The sequence below is a fragment of the Carassius auratus genome, chromosome 11 (genome assembly GCF_003368295.1).
Source record: "Carassius auratus strain Wakin chromosome 11, ASM336829v1, whole genome shotgun sequence".
Lineage (NCBI taxonomy): Eukaryota > Metazoa > Chordata > Actinopteri > Cypriniformes > Cyprinidae > Carassius > Carassius auratus.
Window position 1 is genome coordinate 1,457,391 of NC_039253.1, and position 23,350 is coordinate 1,480,740.

General features: G+C 35.0%; 1 protein-coding gene across 5 annotated transcripts in view; it reads left to right on the top strand.

Annotated features, from left to right (window-relative positions):
• LOC113110709 (sarcolemmal membrane-associated protein-like) overlaps positions 1-23,350 on the top strand; it is a 51,649-nt gene that overhangs the window by 15,472 nt on the left and 12,827 nt on the right. For 2 of the 5 annotated variants that reach the window (XM_026274853.1, XM_026274852.1), the window contains exons 4-16: positions 8,508-8,544; positions 9,616-9,678; positions 10,397-10,492; positions 10,640-10,711; positions 10,796-10,936; positions 11,310-11,447; positions 11,854-12,022; positions 12,166-12,216; positions 13,465-13,527; positions 17,328-17,387; positions 17,524-17,598; positions 19,428-19,508; positions 20,146-20,205. In XM_026274853.1, coding sequence (XP_026130638.1) covers positions 8,508-8,544; positions 9,616-9,678; positions 10,397-10,492; positions 10,640-10,711; positions 10,796-10,936; positions 11,310-11,447; positions 11,854-12,022; positions 12,166-12,216; positions 13,465-13,527; positions 17,328-17,387; positions 17,524-17,598; positions 19,428-19,508; positions 20,146-20,205 — 1,106 coding nt within the window. Of the gene's footprint in view, positions 1-8,507; positions 8,545-9,615; positions 9,679-10,396; positions 10,493-10,639; positions 10,712-10,795; positions 10,937-11,309; positions 11,448-11,853; positions 12,023-12,165; positions 12,217-13,464; positions 13,528-17,327; positions 17,388-17,523; positions 17,599-19,196; positions 19,322-19,427; positions 19,509-20,145; positions 20,206-23,350 lie in introns of those variants that run through there. The other 3 variants (XM_026274855.1, XM_026274854.1, XM_026274857.1) reach the window with 2 other exon arrangements.

A 23,350-nucleotide genomic window follows, 5' to 3' on the forward strand; every position in this document is an offset into this window, starting at 1 on the left:
AGATGAGCACAGGCACCGTAGGGGTCTCGCAGGTCTCATCCGCCTCCATCTGCTCCGTTTCTACAGCATTAGTCGCATGAGTGTCACCAAATCCAGTCAGCTTTTATTACATTGACATCTAGGCATATTCCAGCGACTTAACAGTTCACCTGCATTCTCTTCATTGAGTTAAAAGGCTCCATAGCGTCCATTGAACTGACGTCCTGGGTTCAGAGCCAAACGGTCGTGTAGTTAGTAATCTGATGCTCTGCGCGGCTGGTGTTTATTATATTCATGAAGATGGATATTGATGATCTTGTTGACGGAGGGGAATTCCTACCACCATATGAATGCTATGTTTGACTGTGCATGGATCACCAGCTATAAAAATCATTTAACGGAAGGCATCCGTGAAGCATATGGCTCTCGTGCCAACTCGCGTGGAAACGAGGTGTGTGCTGGGGGCATCATTGCTGTTTTTGGGGCTTTAAAAGATTTTTATGGCTCTCCTTGTCTAACGTGGAAGTGCTCGCTGAATAAAGCTTAGTTAAATGCGAGCATGAGGAAATGGCAGAGAGCTCCATAAACACTGGCAGGGATGAGGGACCACACACCTTGAGTCTCAGACTGTGTCTCTAAATCCACCCTGTGGCTAGATGCATTAATGTCTGAACCTTATTTCTTTACTCTAACCCCTCTCTGTTAGGGATTGTCGACTGCTTGTTTAATAATTGACTAGTCCGTTAGTTAGACCAGCTGTCTTCCCCCTTCAAAACGGTTTTTAAATGGCCTGTATAGAGCTGGGAGATATGGTCAAAAAAATCATATCTCTGTATATTTTTGCAGTTGGATTAAAAAAATCTGTATTTAATCCATTTATTTCACTTACCGCCCAATGTTGTCCAACAAAACAATACATATTAAAGACTACGGAATGTTAATGTAACCATGTAAGCCTTTATAATATGTGCATTTCATTCCAAAATTGTAACATTACAATCTAAAAACAAAAACAAGGCTTTTAAAGCAGAAGGGAAATTCACTAAACTAAAAATGAAAATAAATGTGTTTGGCAGTTTTAAATATTCCATTGAAGTCTCTTTACAGTCAGTGCTATCATAAAAATAGACTGACTTGTGTGATTATAATTATAGCGCTTCTGTTTAATTGAGCTCTGTCTGTTTGGCGCATGTGCGAGGCGGTGCTCGTTCACTGGAGTTTAGCAGAGCAATCCCTGAACAGAAGGCTCATGCACTTCTGACAGGAAAATTGCTTTATAACATTTACAGATGGAGGATATACCTGTGAAATGTAAGTTATGCATTCAGGAAGACAGCACATCTCAAACACGTTAAACTGCGGGAGTAGCAAATGCAGCCTTTTTGTCTGAACACGTGAAAAACCACTAAAACTACTGCAAAACAAAACTATAAACTATGTCTTAGCAGTTTTTAAAGGCCTCAATATGAAGCTTGTCACATGTTAAGAACAAATTGGATTAAGCACTTTCTCCACAGCAGCTCAGATGCATTTTCAGATGCGCTCGTATTAAACTACTGTATATCGATATAAATGGTATTGCCTCATATCAAATCGCTTATAAAGAAAATATCGATATATCGTACAAACTCTATCGTACAAACAAACCTTGGGCCGTATTATTATTTTGGAAATGTATTAATATTTAGTATAATATTTTATTAGAAAAGTATATTAATGAAAGCACATGTAATATGTAATAAAATATTACATATAAATACATACACACACACACCCATATATATATATATATATATATATATATATATATATATACAAACACACACACATACACTCATATATTTATGTATATAATTTAATACATATAATACACTTACATATTCAATACTGCAATGTTTCATGTTAGTTGTTTTATTAAAGTATGTATTTTTAAATCATATATTGAAATTTGATACAATATTTAAGATTTATGATATGTGTGTGTGTATATATATATATCGAATATATATAAAATGTATACAATTTAAAGTATATTTATTATTAATTCACACACATACAATTTTATACAAATTATTCATTTGTTTAAATTTTTTTTAATGATTTATTAAAAACAAGTTTTTAAAAACCTTTTAAATAAATAATTGTATAAATTATTAATACAGTGTGCGCACAAACACACAAATGAATTTATAAGATAATAATGTAGAAAAAATTTATGTAAAAAGGGAAGTATGTAAAAAAAAAAATTCTCCCAGCCCAAATTTATTCAGATGAATTCATTTTTGTCACAAGTTGATGTTTCTAGTCCTGCAGAAATTATTTAATAGTTTTCTATGAATAATTTGCAGTTGCACAAGCCTACTGTCCGATCTTCGTTCGCTCCGCTCCCAATTCTCTCATCCGCTTGGCCTGTTCAGCAAACATCAGTTGTGTCTCTGAGGACGGTGGAGCTCCTTGGCTGAGCTCTCGACCCAGACGCATGTTCACATCCAGCTTGTGGATGTATTTATAGAAGCCACACGCGTCTAGTTGTTGAGCTCTTGCCTCTGGAGCCCAGCCAGGCCAGTGGAGATGCGTGTTTAGGGTCTTCTGTTTATTAGAAGAAGCATTCGAGGGACTGCTGTACGTGTTTACGGTCAGGGCTTTTACTTGCTGTTTGAGGTCAAAAAGGCAGCCTGAGAAACGGTTCCTCTGAAAGCGTTTCGTCCCACTAGCCTGCTGAAATTCTTCCAGCATTCGACAAAAGACATCTGCTTAAGAAATCTCCCCTCCTTTCAGAATGTCTCAGCAAAATGCCTTCACTCTTTCCACATGATGCTGTCCGTTTAGCCTCTTTCAGATAGATCTGCGTTGTTGCTCCCTGTGTCGAAATGGATAGATTTATTGAAGGACGGGAAACGAGAGAGATGTGATCGTCATCGAGGGATGGGCGGCTGCTGATTGTTTTTATTTTCCATCTGGAGGGCGAGAAAGTCAAGCACTAGATGGAGATGTCCCGATTCCTCCATTGGGTGAACTCGATTTCTTTCCCACTGTAATTGATCACAGATTGCAGCAGAGCTCCACAAGCAGAACTGGGACATTGTTTCCACTTTACTCATAGGAAATGTGATGTATTTCCAATGTGCCAATCATACTTTATTGGTTTCATTGTGGTTTAATTTCTGCAAATGCTTTTCTGTAATGTCTTCTTTAACTGTGATCTTGATGTGGAAGCTGCTTTATTATGCTAAATCTTTATTGATGAGCCAGTGGTCAATCTTAGCACTTTTTCATAACTCATAACTTTTCTTCATAACTTTTTCATAGGCTGTTGTTGACATTCACAAAAATATAGATCACTTGAAGCCTCTTAGTTGTTTTTAGGAATATATAAATGGACTGTGTTTTGCTTTGCCATTGGAAATAATATAAAAATGTAACATTAATTGGTTTAATCAGTTGTTTTAAATGAAATGCTTCTTGGTCCAGTTCAGTGTTTGTTTCGGCCTTTGTTGATATCTGCAAGTCTTCATGAATTATCATTGAGCCATGACTGCCATATTGGAACAACCACCTCCAAACGTGTGTGTGTGTGTGTGTGTGTGTGACTGCAGGCTTGGAACAGGAGAGTTACTGTGACTCATCTCTGTCTTACATAAACACACACTCACAAGACACCGAGTCTGAAGCCCCTCAATGCTCTTGTGGGAAATGCTGCTATCCTCGGAGCTTCAAATTAAAGAATTAGAAATAGAATTATGCCTATTATTTTTAAGGAGGCTATACACTTGGGCTGAACGATATTGGAAAAAAAACTCACTTTGCGATATTTTGTTTTTCTGCGATAATATATTGCAATATGAAAACGTTACCGGATGACTTGTAAAGCTCTATTTGGAAAAAATTATTCAATGATTGAAGGTGAGTAAATCAGCATAGAAAATAAACAAATTACAAGCATAGGTAGATATAATAGAACAAAGATACATATTAAATAAAGTCCTTTATATTTTTCAGGTAAGTCTTAACAGTATTCAGATACAGAAATGTAATGTAAAATAACACTGCATAGTCTTTAATGTTTAAATAATAAAAATAAAAAAAATCCGTTAAAGCTACAAAAGTTATTTTTCTCTGTTTTATTGTTTGATTAACACTCATGACAGAAACCAGGGACATTAAACTGCTGTGAATAGCTACTTTATTAATGTCGCGACACATGAAATCCATTTCCTGTCTTAGGGATGTAACGATTAACCTCGAGCCGGATGAAAATCGATTCAAATATGTGACGATTCAGATCGGTTGATGCTAAACAATCGCGATTCAGTTAGGGGCAGGAGTTTATACGAATGTATGTCTGAGGGGAAAAGTTTAGATTATTTTTTCTTTTCATTTTGCCTCCGTATAATGCATATTAGTTCTGCTGATCAGAGAACCGGCTTCACTGACAAGATGCACATTAATCATCGGCCGATAAATATCGTGCATCTCTAAAATATACAATCTAATTTAGATTAAAAACTAGGGATGCATCGATCATGATTTTTCATGGCTGATTCTGATACCCATTTTTTACAAGCAAACTGGCCGATTCCGATACCGATTTCCGATTATTTTTTTTTTTAATCTTTTAAGCAACAAACAAGAAAGAAGGAAAGTGTGCATAAACAAGATATTTGGTATTTAATAGGCCAAACTTGCTTTTGGCTATTGAAAACAATAACCATAACCATCTGAAATTAAAGGCAGTTACTGCACAATAAGTAGCCTATATTCAATACAAACATAGATGGTACAGACATCAGCATTTAGCTTCTGTTTCTGAATTGGGTTGAAACTACACAGAACTGGCCTTAAATATAAAGATTAACTGTAACCATGTGAAATTAAAGGCAACAACTGCATAGTTCTACAGTCCAAACAACACAAATCTACACACATTCAATAAGATGTTTCTTAATCAGCAATTTTAAATAAAAAAAAGCTCTTTACCAGTGAGACTAAATAAAAGTATGGTATATAAATACATTTACCAAAAAATAAAAATCAATTAATGTTGGTGCGAATAAAACAAAGATGCAAAGTGTATCATTCATCCAATTAAAAAAAAAAAAAAAAATTAGGGTAATGATTCACATCTATATTTTTTTACTTGAGCCAGTGAAAAATAAATAACTTATTGTCTCAAGTAAAAGAAAATATATACATGTGAATCATTACCCTAAAATGTTTTAATTGGATGAATGAAACACTTTTTTTCAGTGTACTACAGCAGGTGATTTTTAAATTAAATTAAGTCTATGTAATTTTAAGGTAAAATAAAAAAAAAATCATCCTAATGCAGAACTGACGTTTATTTCTGGCTTTTCAAACGTGTATGCAAGTTCTAATAAAAAAATTGAAAAAACATTTAAGTTGTCACAGTTTAGTCCGTTTCGTTTCTCATCGGTACAGTAGACGCTAGCGCAGCTTTAGTGCATGCAGGAAATGCTTTTATTTGTGCGTCAGTACACCAACGGCTGTTCGCTTTCCTGCATGTGCCTCAGACATGTAGCTCTGCACTTCCAGTGCTGATCGGCTGCCCGTGTCCTGCGCACAGATTTCGAAATACTCTTCCACACAAATGACATAGCGAACGATTACAATGTAGTCTGTTCACGCGAGCGAACTTCCGGAAAAATCGGCCGGAAAGACGACCAAAAACCGGTTATTTAATAACGAAAGACTGTTGTGTGTTGCTTGGAGATGCGTGAACTATTTTTGTTAGTGAAATGGAGCAAAAACGACCCATAATGTGTCTAAAATGTAAGTCGGTTAATATTACATGTTTATTTAACTAAAGTTGTATAAAATCAATATCACATTTGCATTCGGGCTTAACGTGGGGAAAACATCCCTCCTGGTTGTGTGATGTTGTATATATAGAAGATTAATATTTTTTCTACCGCAGTATTGTTCATGTTTGTTTCTTTGTGTGTGTTGTTCTTACAGTGTTGATTTCTCCACGAGTCTTGATATGTCAATACATTATCCATTATTAGTCACCGTTTACAGTGAAAGTAATAAAATCAGAATCATTCTAGCCAAAGTTTCAGGGCTGCCCTAGTTATTGTTTGTTATTAACATTTTGATCAGGTTACTTTCTCTTTAAAATTCTCTTTCACTTGCCCCTTCACAAAATCCTCTTGTGTGCTTGCATTATAGGCGGTTAGAATTAATCAAATGTGGAGTAAAAATGTCTTGATGTAATTTCTTACAAATTTGAATATTATGCACAGTATGCATACTAAATACACTAAACAAATATTAGTTTTGTAGTATGCTGTCCCGAACATAACCTCTGTCATTGTTACATGTGATATCCCATATTTCTAAGGATTTTTATGGGTCACCGTTATAAACGTCCCCTATGTCTGCTGGAATGCTCTCCAACCCGTCGGCTTTGTTTCTTTACACGAGTTACTGAGCCGATGCCATGGGGGCGGACGGCCAGAGGATCAGGTTCTGCTACTATTGTCCTGCCTGAGTTTCACTGCGTATGAAATTTAGAAAGCTCGGAGGTCCCTGGAGCGTTTTATTTCTGAAGAGTCTGAAACGATCACATACCGAGCGCTTGAACTTTGACCTCTGTTAGAGGCGTGGATGCTGTCGGACTGTGTGGAGCGGTTTTTGATTTGACACAACCGACGAGGATCGAGCCATGTTATCGAGCTGCTACAGAGAGCATGAACACATGTTCTTCTGCTAGGCGCCTGAAAGAAAAAGCCATGGAAGTGAAGGCCTTCTGATGGATAAGGCACTTTAAATCCTGCTTTGCCTATGCTTCAGGTAACAAGACTTCTCCAAAAAGAGGGATCGGCAGGCTTTTAAATGAATGACGCAGTAAAAGTGGGAAAAAATGCTTGAAATGTGAATTGTGTCCAGCAGGACGTTTTTATATGGGTGTGTTGAGGCCTTATCATTTCACTCTGTGTTTTACAATTCACTTATCTGGTTAACAGCCGTTTAATATAGATATGAGGCTGGTTATTTAACTATTAATATAGGCCTACTTACAATCTATCATTTGTGTTTGTTTGACCAAGGCCAGAACAGTTCATGGCATGAAGATTTTGTTTTATGATTTATTTTAATGATTTAATAATAGTTTTTCTTTTTATTTCTCAGTCTTGTTTTATTTTATATTACTTTATCTTGTTTTATAATTTAATTTGACTTTTTTTTAATTAATTTTTTAATTCTATTTATTTTTATTTTACTATTACTCTAAGCTGGCATTTTTTTTTGTTTCATTTTATTATAATTATAGTTCATTTGAATTTTATTTTGTGCATTTTAATTTCCTTGTTTATGCAGGGCACATTTTTAAAGGGTCTGTTCTTCCAAAAGGGGCTCATCCTTCTCACCCTAATCCATAGGAAATCTGGCAATCCCATGGAAGTAAAAAAATGACATGCTTGAGAACCTCATGGAAATTAATAAAATATCAAAAAGCATCTTATTGAGCAAACTGTATAAAGTCCGCAATATGTTCAAATGTATATTTATGCAAAGGTTATGGCTTGATGTTTTGGAAAGTCTTTTGTCGTGATTGGTCAGGATGTTTTGTTGGAGTAAGGGCCATCATTATGCATGTTTTTCTAGTTCCTCAGTTTATGGTTTATCAGGTGGTTTGCTCCATTTCTTCAGACTCCATTCAGTTAGACTTTGTTCACAAAGTCCCAGTGACCGAGAGACTTTCATATTCTGAATCTGCCTGGTTTCTTTCTAGAGTTCAAAGTCCACAGGTATCACCTTTGACCTTTTGAATCCTTTAAGTGCTAGAAACTGTTCAAGTGCAGCTCTGTCAGCTGATGAGGAGTGACATACAGTATATACATATATGTACATTTCTATAGAAGTAATTAATACAAATCTAAAACACTATAAAAAGTAAATACTATTTAAAAATAGAATTTTATAATCCATGTATGGATATTTAAAAAACAAATAATGACAAACATAAAACAAAAATTACAACCACAATTATAAAAAAAATACAACTGTATGCATCTAAAAATGACAAAAACATATATTAAAGAATTAAAATAAACTAAAATAGTATTAATTTAATAAAGTATATCATATAAATATAACTATAATATAAAATCGAATTTAAATATGAATTATTACAAAAACTAATAAAATTATTTCATGTAGAATTCAAATTAAAATTGATCGAAATTACATACATAAAAATTACTAACACTTAGAAAATATGAAAAATGAAAAATATAAAAATTTAATTGTTTTTATATTAAATAAAGTTTTTATATTTATATAAAATGGTAAAAAAAAATAATTTTTAAGGAAAAAGGTAAATGAAATGCAAAGTGTATCCCAAAGCCTCATCTCTCATGCGGTGTGCTAATAGTCTGGAGTTATAAAAGGGCAGTACTGTAAAAGATTAACAGTGCCAAGCTGAATCACTTGAGTGAGTCTGCTAGCAAATATTTTCTGCTAACTTTCCTCACACATCGTCCCGATCTCTCTTTCTCTTCCAGTGTTGTTCCCGCACCACTGCCGCTGGCTCTTGATAAGGTAAGCACTCACCTCTGCCTTTTTCATGCATTATATATGAGCTTGTGTTTTTTTTTTCCAAATTACACATTGGTCATGAATGAATGTTTTCCAGTTCGTTATGTTCCTGTTTTTTTGGATACCAAACCTCATGGATCTTTGCCATGTTGTCTCAAAGCAGCTGTCTTATTGAATGCCATTGATTTCCAAGTCCTAGCTTTGAATCAACACCACGCATTACGTGCCTCTATCTGAGGTTTGCATGCGGCTCTCCGTCAGACTGTTATATGGAGCGTTTGTGAACAATCCTGGAGGTGGTCCACATGAAGTTAGATAATGCAGTTATCCTCTCATGACATCCTCTGTGTGGGATGCTCTGTGGAGCTTTAACAGGGAACAATTGGGTTGTGTGGCGATTCATTCCCAGAACAGACGTGTCTTTCTTTAGAAGTTTTAAATATGCACTCATGCTTTATCGTGTTAGTGTTTAAACAGGAATACACTAGCATTGTTCATTCAGTGCTTTTGGTGCATCTAGAGTCAAATGCTGTTACTGACACACGAAGGTGCTAAAAACAAGAAGTTGTGACTCTGCTATAGCGTTTTTAAAAGTGAAGGCGGAGAGGAAGGACAGGCCTGGTGTCCCCCTTAAACCCCATGAATGCAGATCTGTCAATGTCACGTCCACACTTCTATATCTGACCGCTGACAAAATAAAAATACTCCTTCCGCATTCTCTGCTGTGGGAGCGTCTCCTCATGTGGATTCAATAGATGTAGCTAAAGTAGAGTCACGATTTCATTATTTGGATCACTGTGATTACAACTGCTAGGAATGAGGCAATTCAATTTAAGAGCTGCGGATGAGGAACAAAGCCTCTATTGATTTGGACTGGGATTATCCATATAAGGTTACGTGATCATTTTCACCTTTTTAGATTGAAGTGAGACTGAAAACTGCTTTAACTGTGCTGCTGATTCAGATGCATCAAGGCCAGCATGTGAAAGATGCTCGGTGGATTCAGAAGAGTTTTACAGAGGATGTGCAACAATTTCTCTCTTCACTGTGTTTTTCTTTCTCTCTTTCATGCAGGTGTCAGCAAATACACCCAGTATGTATTCTCAGGAACTGTTTCAGCTCTCCCAGTACCTGCAGGTATGGAGCAACACTGACCTCTACTGGCCATCTAAAGACATTAAGAGTCCAAATGCAAACATTTAGCAAGTTGAGATGCTTGTCTATGCAGTGAAGCATATAATGGTTGATAATTCTAATTGTATAATAATAATAAAAATAATGATGATGATAATTATTATCATTAGTTAAATAAATGCAAGATTAATAATATTATTTCACCTTTATTAACTACATCTTATTTAGTGTATAATGCAATATAAAATATATAATATATAACTTGTATGTAATATATATTTTATTTTACAGTGTGTATATAGTGATAATTCACTATTTTACTGTCTCTAATGTCTCTTATGCTCACAAGTGCTGCATTTATTTAATGAAATATACAGGAAAAACTTTTACAAGTTTTATGTTTGAATATATCTTAAAGTATTATACGCAAGGCTGAATTTTCAGTGGCTGTTACTTTAGTCTTCAGTGATTGTTCAGAAGTCATTCTAATATTCTAATACGCTCCTTTTATTTATTAATTAACTTAATAATTCATTCATCCATTTTCGTGAAAAAAAAAAAGGATTTTCAGGATTAATAAAACGGCATTTTTAAAAACAATCTGTAACTTTTATAGTCTATACTGTCACTTTAACTCAATTTAATATCCCTTCGCTTATTAAACGTTTACTTTTAAAATATATGTTTTTAATAGTATACATATGAAACTGATATTGTTCAGGAGGCCTTACACAGAGAGCAGATGCTGGAGCAGAAGTTGGCCACTTTACAGAGACTTCTGGCCAGCACACAGGAAGCGTCAGAGAGCAGCTGGCAGGTACATCACACATCACAATTAAAGAGGAGACCGCTATTAATTATTCAAAACAGATGGCTGTTAAGACATGTTTAGTAGTGCTATGTTACAATTCCACTATACCACTGTGTTTTGTATGATAACAGAGTCTGTCTATGTGTCTTTAAGGCTTTGATCGATGAAGACCGGTTGCTCTCTCGATTGGAGGTGATGGGGAATCAGTTGCAAGCATATTCAAAAGTAAGGCCAATGCATGCTTCGAGTATTTGGATGTGTGCACACAGAACATACTTCCTGTTTCACCAAAGCATGCTGTTCCCTCAGAACCAAACAGAAGATGGTATCCGAAAGGAGCTTGTTGCTTTAACAGAGGACAAACACAACTACGAGACGACAGCCAAAGAGTCCCTGAGGCGGGTCCTTCAGGAGAAAATAGAGGTGGTCAGGAAGCTGTCCGAGGTGGAGGTAACAACACATCAAAATTGTTCATTAGCTCCCAAATGAAAGGGCTATTCTAAAGAGCTTTATATCTATGTGTGTGTGTATGTGTGTGTGTGTGTGTGTGTGTGTGTGTGTGTGCTGGCTGCATTTACCTAATTAAATGTACTGAAGCAAAGCTGTGCTGTCATATGTTAGATTAAAAAGTTTATATCTAATTTATTTCTGTGATGCAGCATCATTACTCCAGTCATCAGTATCACATAAACCTTCAAATCATTGTAAAAGGCTGATTTGCTGCTCAAGAAAAAGCAATATGCAAAGTCTCTGCACATAGATTTTACTCTGGAGGATTTAGATGTAAAGCATTAATTTCAATTGATCTGTTGTTGCATTGCAGAGGAGTTTGAGTAACACAGAGGACGAGTGCACACACTTGAGAGAGATGAACGAACGCACACAGGAGGAGCTCAGAGAACTCGCCAACAAATACAACGGAGCCGTCAATGAAATCAAGGATCTCACCGAAAAGATCAAGGCATGTCTGACGTTCACCCACTGGAAGGATGCTCTGGAGTGAATGGGTGCCGTCAGAATGAGAGTCCAAACAGTTGATAAAAACATCACAATAGTCCACAAGTGATCCAACCGTCCAACAGTCAAAGTCTTGAGAAGCAAAAAGCTGTGTGTTTGTAAGAAACAAACCCATCAACACATTTTAAACTGTTGCATCTGGATAAAATATGAGTTCAAATTGGATAATGGATTATTGTGATGTTTTTATCAACTGTTTGGACGCTCATTCTGACGGCACCCATTCACTGCAGAGCAGTCATTGCTGAGCAAGTGATGCAATGCTACATTTCTCCAAATCTGAAACAAACTTACCTACATAATGGATGGCCTGAGTTTGATTTATTATGTTCTTAATGCTTCATGTTTAGTTGGCAGAGGGCAAACATGAGGAGCTCACTCAGAAAGGCTTGAATGAGAAGAAAGAGCTACAGCTGAAGATCGAAGAGATGGAGGAGAAAGAGCAATCGCTTCAAGCTCGAATCGAAGCTCTGCAGGCGGACAACGACTTCACGAATGAGAGACTAACAGCCCTGCAAGGTAAAACACACACACGTGCTATATTTCTCTCAGTTGGGAACGGTGCACTCCCTTATCACTGTAACTAAACAGACGAAACAGGGTGAGGAGGAGCTCTTGTTTTTATTTTTGGTTACCTCAAATCTTTTCGTTGTCGTTTTCAGTCCGGTTAGAACAGCTGCAGGAGAAAAGCATAAAGGAAAACAACAGTTTAGGTGAGTTGGAGACGCATGCGTCTGCTAGTGTGCTGCTAACCTTGCATCATCTCCTTGACTGATTCAGCATGGGAGCTCGCCTTTGGTTGCCTGTTTTTCATTTCACTTTCTTTCTGTCCATCCAGCTTTGCTTCCGTTCTGTCTCGAAGGCCTTGAACTTTTGCATTGAGCATGTGTGTTCAAGTCTGTACCTCTGTATACAGTTTAAGACTCTCCCCATCATTTGGCCGTTTCTCGCCAAGTCAATTTATCTCAGTACGAGAGCAAGGTAGTTTAAACAATCTGAACCCATTGGCCTGTTTAGTTATTTCTACTAGGCTTCTTGATGGATAATAAGGTCCTGAATGTTCCGGTGGACCCATTATAATGTGCCACATTGGTGATTATTAATATAATTAATATCATTTAGTCAGTGTTAAATTAGGGGTTGCACTAAACCAGATTCTCTGTCAATAATATGAGAGGTAAATGAAAACTACTGATGTGGTATGCCACAGACCACAGACCTCTTGGCAGAGACGTTTCACTCGCTGAGCGGTCCCTTAATCATTCATTTCCATGAAATATACTGATCTCAGGGATAATAAGAATGGCATAACATGGGGTTTTTACTTCAATAAGACCTTAGCGGAGAACATCATCCTGTGCAAAGCTGAAAGTAACTGAATACGTCAAAAATGCCATTCTTTTGGCATCAAAATGTGTGGTTGTTAAACCAAGAGAGACGTGCACGTCGTTACACAAGTTGTTTTGCTGTTAAGAGCATAACTGTACAATAAACTGACTTTAAGCTTTTTATATATATATATATATATATATATATATATATATATATATATATATATATATATATATATATATATATGGCAGCCAAACCAGTAAAGTTTTTATTAATTTATTAAATTTATTTTAAAAAATCTATATAACACAATAAGATAATATATAAAAATATTGCTATCATAATGCTATTCCACTGTAAAAACAAAACAAAAAAAAACATGAATTAAAAAAAGAATACTATTTAAATACCTGAGGTGACAGGTGATTGACAGGTGTCAGTCAGTCTCTTCAGGACAGTGAGGCATCACACGTCTGTGTCCTTGTCCCGCCCTCTGCATCTTTGTTTGGTTGCATCACATGTTGTATGCTGTAGATCTGGCTTCTGTTTTAATATCATCTGACGCCCCACGATGTGGGGTTTCTTCCATTTGCTGTTCATTTAATGGAGGGTTTTTCTTTCTTTGGTAGACCACTTTCTTTTAAAGAGTGGAGGAGACTGCACTTTAATTCAACAGTACATTGAGTGTCAATGTGAGTACACCACATTCTTTCCAACGTCTTCCTCAGCCGTACTAATGAACCATCTTATGAGCAATCAGAGCAGGTTTTACTCCGTAAAATGAGGAAATGAACTTAAGCACTAAAGAATGTGCTTGTTTCTTACTAATATTTAGGTGCTGATTTAAAATGTAGTACCTGTTTTAATGAAGCACATTGCAGTTTTTCACAAAATTGTAGAATTCTTTTTGAGAAGCTTTAGTAAGGTGGAGTTGTCTTGTATTGTCCCCTAATCAGAAAAACACTGTAAAGACATGATTCTTTTCTTCCTCTGAGTCAGATTACAAATATTTGTTAAATTCTCAGCAAATTTTCAGATGTTTTATTAATTCTACAGATGATATTTTATTTTTTAATGCTGGTTTCCACTAGTGCACTCTTTTGTATGTGAAAAAAATAACGTTTTGAAAAAAAAACTTTGAATGCTTTTATTTTGATAAATGTAGAATTTAAAATGATAAAAATGATTAATTATTGCTATTCTACGATGACGTTTTAGTGCCACGTTGAATTTTTTTTTTATAAGAATACAAGAATAGTGTAAATATTACGAGAATAAAGTCGAAATATTACGAGAATAAAGTTGAAATATTACAAGAATAGTCAAAATATTTCAAGATTGAAGTTGAAATGTTTCGGGATTAAACTCGTAATACTACGAGAATAATGTCAAAAGATTTCAAGAATAAAGTCGAAATGTTTAGAAATTAAACTCGTTATACTACGAGAATAGTCAAAATATTTTGAGATTAAAATCATAATACTATGAGAATAAAGTCTAAATATTTCAAGATTAGTCAAAATATTTCAAGAATAAAGTCAAATATTTCACGAATAAAGTCGAAATATTACGAGATTAAACTCGAAATGTTTCGAGAATAGTCGTAATACTATGAGAATAAAGTCAAAATGTTTTGAGAATAAAGTTTAAATATAATGAGATTAAAGTCGAAATATTACAAGAATACATTTTCACATATTTGGAATTTAGTGAAGTATTGTAATTGTTTAATTAAATTTTCACATAAATACAGAGACTTAATTCACGCAGTATTTCGACTTAATTCACGCAGTATTTCGACTTAATTTACGCAGTATTTCGACTTAATTCACGCAGTATTTCGACTTAATTCTCGAAGTATTTCGACTTAATTCACGCAGTATTTCGACTTAATTCACGCAGTATTTCGACTTAATTCACGCAGGATTTCGACTTAATTCACACAGTATTTCGACTTAATTCACGCAGTATTTCGACTTAATTCACGCAGTATTTCGACTTAATTCACGCAGTATTTCGACTTAATTCACGCAATATTTCGACTTAATTCACGCAATATTTCGACTTAATTCACGCAATATTTCGACTTAATTCACGCAATATTTCGACTTAATTCACGCAATATTTCGACTTAATTCTCAAAGTATTTCGACTTAATTCTCAAAGTATTTCGACTTAATTCTCAAAGTATTTCGACTTAATTCTCAAAGTATTTCGACTTAATTCTCAAAGTATTTCGACTTAATTCTCAAAGTATTTCGACTTAATTCACGCAGTATTTCGACTTAATTTTCGCAGTATTTCGACTTAATTCACGCAGTATTTCGACTTAATTCACGCAGTATTTCGACTTTATTCTCGAAATGTTACAACGTTAATCTCGTAATCTCGTAATTTTTTTTTTTCTTAAACTCAGGTTTAAGTAAATGATGGTATAAAAATTATTTTGTGATTTATTATTCCTTTAATGTTAATTAAGCAACAAAACACTAAGAGAAAATCAATTACTGCTCTTGATGGAAAGAATTTAACACCATTGCTTTAATAGGAATCAATCTATATAGTGTTTTATTTTTATATTTGTTCATTCAATTTCTTAAATGCTCCTGCTAAAAACATCTATTGAACCTAAAAAAAAACACCCAACGTTTTATTTGAACGTTATGTGTATTTGTAATGTGTGTTTTTTTTTTTGTATAATTATTACAAAGATAAAAAAAATTAAAAAATTAAAATATTTTTATCTTGGCCCACTTTGGCCTAAATATCTGCCACTCTTTTTTTCATATTTTGTTAGCCTAAAAGGCTTTGTATTTATAATCGAGAATAGTTTGGCTGTTATGCTCAGACAACTTGCAAAATAGTAAAAAAAAAAATACTGTGGTACAATATTTTTGACACAGTGAAACTAGAGAATTTTATTCCATATGCTGTTCTTTTAATATTAACTTTATTATTATGCTAAACACAAAAGTGTAAGTGTTGTACATTCAACAAGCAATTCACTGTGAACAAATTACTCTTATGATCTGGTTCTTTGTAATTCATAAAGATTTACATACCAGTGTTAAATTCATAATCGGTAAACTAATCAGAACCATTATTGAATTCAAAAATAACTTTAAAACCAAAAAACATTTTTGTCGTTAAATCATATTTTTTTTCAATTAGGATCGACCGTGATTGTTCAAAGTCATTGATTGTGTAGATGAAATCAAATTTAAAATAAATCCAAGCACTTCAATTTCACAGAAATATTATTGGCTGTAGTCTAGCATAGTGAAGCCCAGTCGAATAGACTTGTCCGTAACATGCTGGAAATGTAAAATGGAAAGACATAAAAAATGCGTTTTGCTGTTGACTGTCTATTTAAGCGCCTCGTTCCAGATCTAGTCAAATGCTGGCTTATATTCTGACTTTCAATCAGCTTGTAATGAACAAAACATTGTTTAGTGTATGCTTTGGTTTGTACTTCAGCTGAAGTTAGTTCTATTTGGATCTTTCTATAACGAAGTCATAGTTAACACACCATGCTATATGTGAATACATTACACTACCGTATTATCCGCATTATAAGGCGCACCTTCAATGAATGGCCTATTTTAGAACTGTTTTCATATATAGGGTGCAACAGAATAAAAGGCGCATAGAATAGAAGATACTGCAGTCAAACGTTTGACTGGGTTTGCGTTATGCACCCACTAGATGGAGCTGTGCTAAGGGAATGTCAACAAAACAGTCAGATAAAGTCAAACTTTATTAAGTGTTCTGACAGCTCCATTCACTCCCATGGTAACGTTGTTCAAATGTTGATGTGCATATTAACAATATCTCCCAGCCTTGCTCACTCTTCTCCCAAACGTGGAGGGGAACTTTTCGCTAATTCAGTAAACACATAGTAAAAGAAACTGTCTGCTACCACTAAATCAAACGTTAGTGCATAACTCAATTCAACTCATTTTGACCGAGCGCCTTGATCCATATATAAGGTGCTCCGGATTATAAGGCGCACTGTTGTTTTTTGAGAAAATTAAAGCCTTTTACTTGCGCCTTATAGTGTTGAAAATATGGTGTATTGCAGAACGGAGAGGCTCTCAGGATCTGTTGTGTAATCTGAAATCTGTATGTGGAGATCATATCATAAGCTTTCACTGAGGTCCATGTAGTCTATGTATACATAAATGAATATCATTCTCCGAACTCGACATGGTTTCTTAACGAAAACACTCTTGCATGTCGTCTGTTCTCACGTCACCTCCAGCTGACTTGGATTTTCTCTCTTCCCGAGGATTTTCACTCTCACCAGCATGCGTTCTGAGCTTCCACTGATGCTTTTCATGTATCATTCTTTGCTTTCTTTTGTATGTATGGAAAAACTACAAAATGCTGATACTGCGTTTAGTCGGTCTGCATCAGTGTCATAATGACTGAGATTTGATATTTAATGCTAAAGACAGATTTACTGCAATGCTTTTCCTCTTTATTTAACCAGCGGTGAGGCAGCTGAAGGACGCAGTGGACTCATCTATTAACAAGCTGTCCAACTTTGACGGTAAGAGCACAGATTGTGTTTTATCGATTGATTTGGAAAGGCTGTTTTCACACTTCTGATGTTCACTTGAGGTGAACCATTCGTGGACTCGAGAATGGAGCAGAGACGTGACATGTTTTCCTGTTTTGTTTCACAGAAGTCATCGATGCACATCTTCAGAATAACCAAACGGCAGTGGACAACAGCTTGGCCAGTCCAGACAGGCTTAAAGGTATCATAACAGTTCTGTCACGTTCATCAGAGTTTAATCAAGTTTCTTTCTAGATTAAGCTCTGTTATAGGGAACATTGGTATGATGCAATCTGATGGCAATGGAGGCACATGGTTTCACCCTGACCTCTATTTAAAACCAAATTAAACAACTGCGCATTATGGTTATTTTTAGCATCCTCAAAGAGCACGACCAGGTCAGGGTCATTACTGTAATGAGCTCTAATAAAATCATTGTCATGGTGAAGTTTTAGCTCATTATTATTCAAATATGAATAGGTATACTACTTGTTGTGAATTTAATTTACATTTAATAATAATAACAATAGAAAAAAGCCAAATTATACGTAACTTTTTCGTCTTTGCTTTAAAATGTTTAAAATCATTTATCTTAATAAATCATCATCATAACAGGTCAAAAAGAAAAAAAGATAATTGTTGTTTACACATTAAAATGTTCACAACTATTTTGCATAATCATAATGTTTAAAGCAAACTGTTGCAACTTTTTTTTATATTTAAATATATTCAGCGAGATAATGATATTAATAAATAAAAATAACAAAGGCTGGTTGTAACTTTTTCATTTACATTTTAAAATGTTGAAACCTATTCTATGTAAAAATAATTGATAAAAAGTTAACTTTGTTTTTCTTTTTTTCATTTACATTGTAGAATTTTGCACCATTATGCCTAATAATAATAATAGTAAAGTTGAAAACAAACAAAAAATAGTTTACAATTTTAAAATCTTCCTGCTCATTCTTCCTAACAATAATAGGTTTAAAACAAACTACCTGTTGTACATTTTTCATTTACTTATAAAAACGTTTAAATCCTTTCTGCCTAAAAATAATAAATATGATAATAGATAAAAAATAACAAAAGCTATTTGTTGTAACTTTTTCGTTTACATTTTCTAATATTTAAATCCAATAATCAGTCCAAGAAAAAGAAAAAGGAGAGTAAATTCACTCTGGACCAGGTTATAACCTCATGAAAGAGCAGTGCTGCTGATGATGTGTCATTGAGACCTTGACCTCGTCCTCTTTGTGCTCTTCTTGTGTGTCTGACCTCTCACAGCTGAGATTATGGCCACACATATTAGTTCATAATTCACCGGTCAACCATTGCCTCTGACAACATCATTCAGTCCCACTGAGTCACTGTTTGTTCACTGCACTGTGCTTATTCATGAACACTGAGTTCAGAAGATCTATCATGTGATGTAACTGCAGGCTGGGTGGTTTTTCAGGTCATATATCGATTTAAATGTGCAATGTCTGAGAGGAATAGAAGTATCTAGACAGCATTGACTGATGTTGATTTTTCGACTGACATTTACAACTTTCATCGAAGATATACTGAAAATTTGAGGTGCCATTCATTCATATACATTGATGCATGAACATGTTACCAGGAGTTTTCTTTAGACCGACGTGACCTCCTCATGTTCAAACCACGTTTATAACTCTTTTTAGTCCACATGGATACTACAGCAGCACAAAACTAAATCTGCAACTAGTTTAGCATGTGACTGTATGTCCCTTTGGAAGCCCAGGTCACTCAAATGACCATGTGTGGGCAATAACTACCACCAGCCAGAGAGAATGAACTCCAGGGGGCTCACTCATTCACTGCCTGCTGTGAGGAATTGTGATTCATATATAAACAGCCATCAAACACACTCCAGTTTGGATATAGATACTGAAGCAGAGAGCCTGGTAAAGATTGTGATCGCTGTATAGTTATGCTCATTTAACTGTTATTTTGGGCTGTGATTGTGTCCCCCCTCTCCTCTAAGTGGTCTCTTCCGCTCTGCCTCCATAGAAAACCAGACAGACGCTAAAGAGTGCGATATGTCAGATACGCTGAGCCCCAGCAAGGAGAAAAGCAGTGACGACACATCAGGTACGTGACACATGTGTAATGTATGAATTGCTGTGTTTTGGCTACTGCAGCTTTCATTGATGCATGCCATTTTTTTTCTTCCCAGATATAATAAGTGTTATATGAAAAACCTAGATCTTTATCTTATAATTTATAGATTATGTAAACGAGGTCTGATTTTATTTTATTGTTTTTGTTTGTTCTGTGTGATCTTTTTGTCTTTGCTTTATTTTATTTTTACATTGTCTAATTCTTTCTTTCCTTTAATTTTTTTTCATATTTTTTACATTTCTTTTTTTCATGTTTTTGTCTGTTTCTTTCTTTCTTTTTCATTGTTTTTATTTTTTCTTTCCTTATATATTTGTTTGTTCTTTTCCTTAAAATTTTCCATGTTTTATTCTCTTTTTTTGTATTCTTGTTTAAATGTTTTCCCCTTTTTTTTCTTGCCTTTTTTTAATATTTTTATATTTTTTCAATTTCTTTTTTTCATGTTTTTATTTGTCTTTGTCTGTTTCTTTCTTTCTCGCTTTTTTCCCCATGTTTTTATTTTTCTTTCCTTATTTTGTGTTCTTTTCCTTAAATTTTTCCATGATTTATTCTCTTTTTTTGTGTTCTTGTTTTAATTTCTTTCTTTCTTTCTTTCTTTCTCTCATTTCAGACGGACAAATGGATGAACAAGAACTGAACGAGCCCCAGAACAGGGTTTCTCTTCTGAAAGGTAATCCCTCCATTCTTTTGTGTGGAAGCTTTCTTTTCAGCTTCCCTGTCTGAAACGCCAGAGCTGATGTGGGTGTGTTTGTGTGTTTTGGCTGGCCTGAACTGTTAGTCACCCTCTTTATCTGCACTCATTAGAGCTCGGGGGACTGGCATGTGTGTGTTATTCCCCAATCTTTCTTTATATGGTCTGCAGCTGCTGGAGAGGACAGCTGTGGGACCCAAAGGTGTCCTCCTGGCAGGTGTCATCCTGGTTTGTCTCTTTCCCCTCGCCCTACTTTATGTTCCACTGGAGGAGAGCCTTGAATCTAAACCAATTATAGCCCAATTAGACCCTGAGCGCTTTCACAGTGTCATGTACAGCTGCTGCTCAGATGTCTGTCAGTCAGAAGAAGGGTTGCTTTCAACCGATACAATGTATCACTTTTTAGTTTCTCTGAAATTCTAAATGTGTTTAATGTTACATTTGAAAAACAGATGTTCCGCCCCAAACTCAAAATTCTGTAATCGTTTTACTTTAACGTCGTTCTAAAATCTGTATAACTCACTCTCTTTTATGGGACACAAACTAATAAATTTTATTAATTGGGGTCCCAGCGTTCCTGAAAATATCTTTGTTTTATGTTATTTAGAGGAAAGTCACATTTAGACCCAGATGAGGATGAGTGAATGATGACAGCATTATCTTTTATTGGATTGTGCCTTTAAATGGATTTTTTATGCTACCTTAGAATATTGCTCAAACTTTGGCTTTGCACAAAGCACCTAAAAATAAAAGAGACAGTCATACACAGGGAGAAAGTGTTGGGTGAAAATTTTAAGTCATTGTCTCCTAGAAAAAGTTTTAAAAAACAGGTTCAAACTGCATTTTCATGAATGAATGACGAGTTGAAATGGCACTGATCTCTTCTGGTAGTTTGTTTTCTGGATGTCATAGTGGCTCGAGGACGATTGTCCCCTTCTCACGCGGTTCATCTCTGATGGCATCGCCCCAGTTGTGACTCAGGCTGAAAATATTGAGATCCTTCATCTACTCTCACACTGCTGAGTCACACCAGACAGCAGGACATTTGTCTCCCACACATCCGGTTTTAATCAAATCTCATCTGTAGGGTCACATCATGAAAACAGGATCTGAGGTTGAAGTTTTATACAGCCATACATAACGTTCATAATAAGTAAATAATCAAGAAATATAGACTATACCATAAAATCAGCTCATTCAGAAATCAATATGATGTCACAGTCATGAGCTCATTAATATATAAACACCCATCCTTACATATTCACTGCCTGATGAATATTCAGCAACCTAATGCACTCTAAGTGTTATTTGAGATGTAATTATGGGTGTTTTTGACATCTCGAGTAAGACTTTGCTTTGTGTTTGTGTAGTTATAGTTGTGTGACTCATTTGACCTGCTGAACTCTCTCTGTATCTGTCCTAAATAAGAGATGTGACACAGCAGAAGGCTCTGTGTAGGCTGTCCAGAATGCTCTAATTAATCTGTTTAAAACTCATGTTTTCACACCAGTTTTTCCTCTTGTTTTTCAGATTTTTTTTTGCAATTAGGCAAGTTCTCATTGAACAAAAATGTTGTTCAGACTCGCCTGGCGTTTGGTTTAATTCAGTCTAAGTGGGCTGTCGTGATTGCATTGAGCTCATGTCCTTTAACGGCACTTCAGATAAGGAGCGCTGGCTCGGATCAGGGAGGAAGTGCCAGTTTCAGCACCTCATTGTTCGAGGGCACACTTGATGCCAGACAGACTCAGAGGCGGCCAAGACCAGAGGGATGTGTGCCGCTGGAGCTTTTCTCTGCCGCCTTGATTAAATAAGGTTTATTCTAGCATGCATACACTGCATACATATTCTCTATATACAGTGATATATAAATAATTATGTAAAATAATTATCTTTGTAAGATTATGGAAAAGATTGAGGCGTAAAGTGCCTTAATTTTGTATAAAATTGGGTGCCAAGCCAAAACAATACAACCAAGAAAAATTAGCACATTTTTCATCACATTAAATCAGGTTCTCAACCTTTTGAAAAAAAAAAATAAAGATTATATCTATGGTATACTACTTCTGTAATGAGAGAGCAGCTTTATCCCCATTTAATACTGGTATTTCCCAAATAAATATTAAAATGATATTCAATTATATTGAAATCAGAATAATTACATTTCTGATTTTAGAACATTCAAAAACTGAATATTCTTCAAGGTTCAATTATGAATTTATATGTCTTATCATTTTTTAAGTTATTTTTAACTCACAAATAGCAATTTCTTTACTCAATAATATATTAATATTAGAGCTTGATGTAAGAAAATTGTATTCATCCTAGAAATGTACATGAATTTTTAGGATTTTTAAATAATTTTCAAGACTTATTTCAGGTCTTAAAGTCTCACTTTTAAAATTCATTAATAAATCCTTGTTTTCCCAAAACTGTGAGGGTTCTGGTTCTTACCATTTCGGTAGGTTTTTTGTTATTTTTTTAAATATTTCTATATATATTTTTTTTTTTCAGCTTTAAATTATTGCAACAGCAGCAAGATTTATTTTTATTTTTTTTAGTTAACTCCAATAACCCTGGAATGAAATATGGTGATGGTTTTCATCTTGACTTTTAGGTGTTTTTGTATTGTGATGTATTACAAGTATTGTGTTTTTGTATTATACATGTATAATTTTTTTTACCCCCTTAAAAATGCTCCATCCCATGTGTTTTTGAGGCAGATATCTTAATTGTTAATCTCAATTAACTGTATTCATCTTGGATCATTATTTGTTTTTGCATAATGATTTGGTTTGTCCAGAAAGCATTGGTAAATGCACCACTAGGAGGCGCTGTTGAATTGCTCTTTCACCCCTAGCTTGCATCTACACCCAGGCGTCTGGCATGAATTATTCAGTTGCCTTAATGATGAGTTATCTGAACACATGTAACCTTATACGGCTGTGCTCCTCAATCTCAGCCATAAAATCCTTTGAGACACTCTTGATGAAATCACAGATGAAGGAGCAGAATGAGATTACACATCACTTCATGCCCTCTCTCATTAACTACATGGCAAAGCTTCAGAAACACCGCTAAGTTTGTTACATCATTTTCCCTTGCCCGCAGTAAACACCCTTCGTCT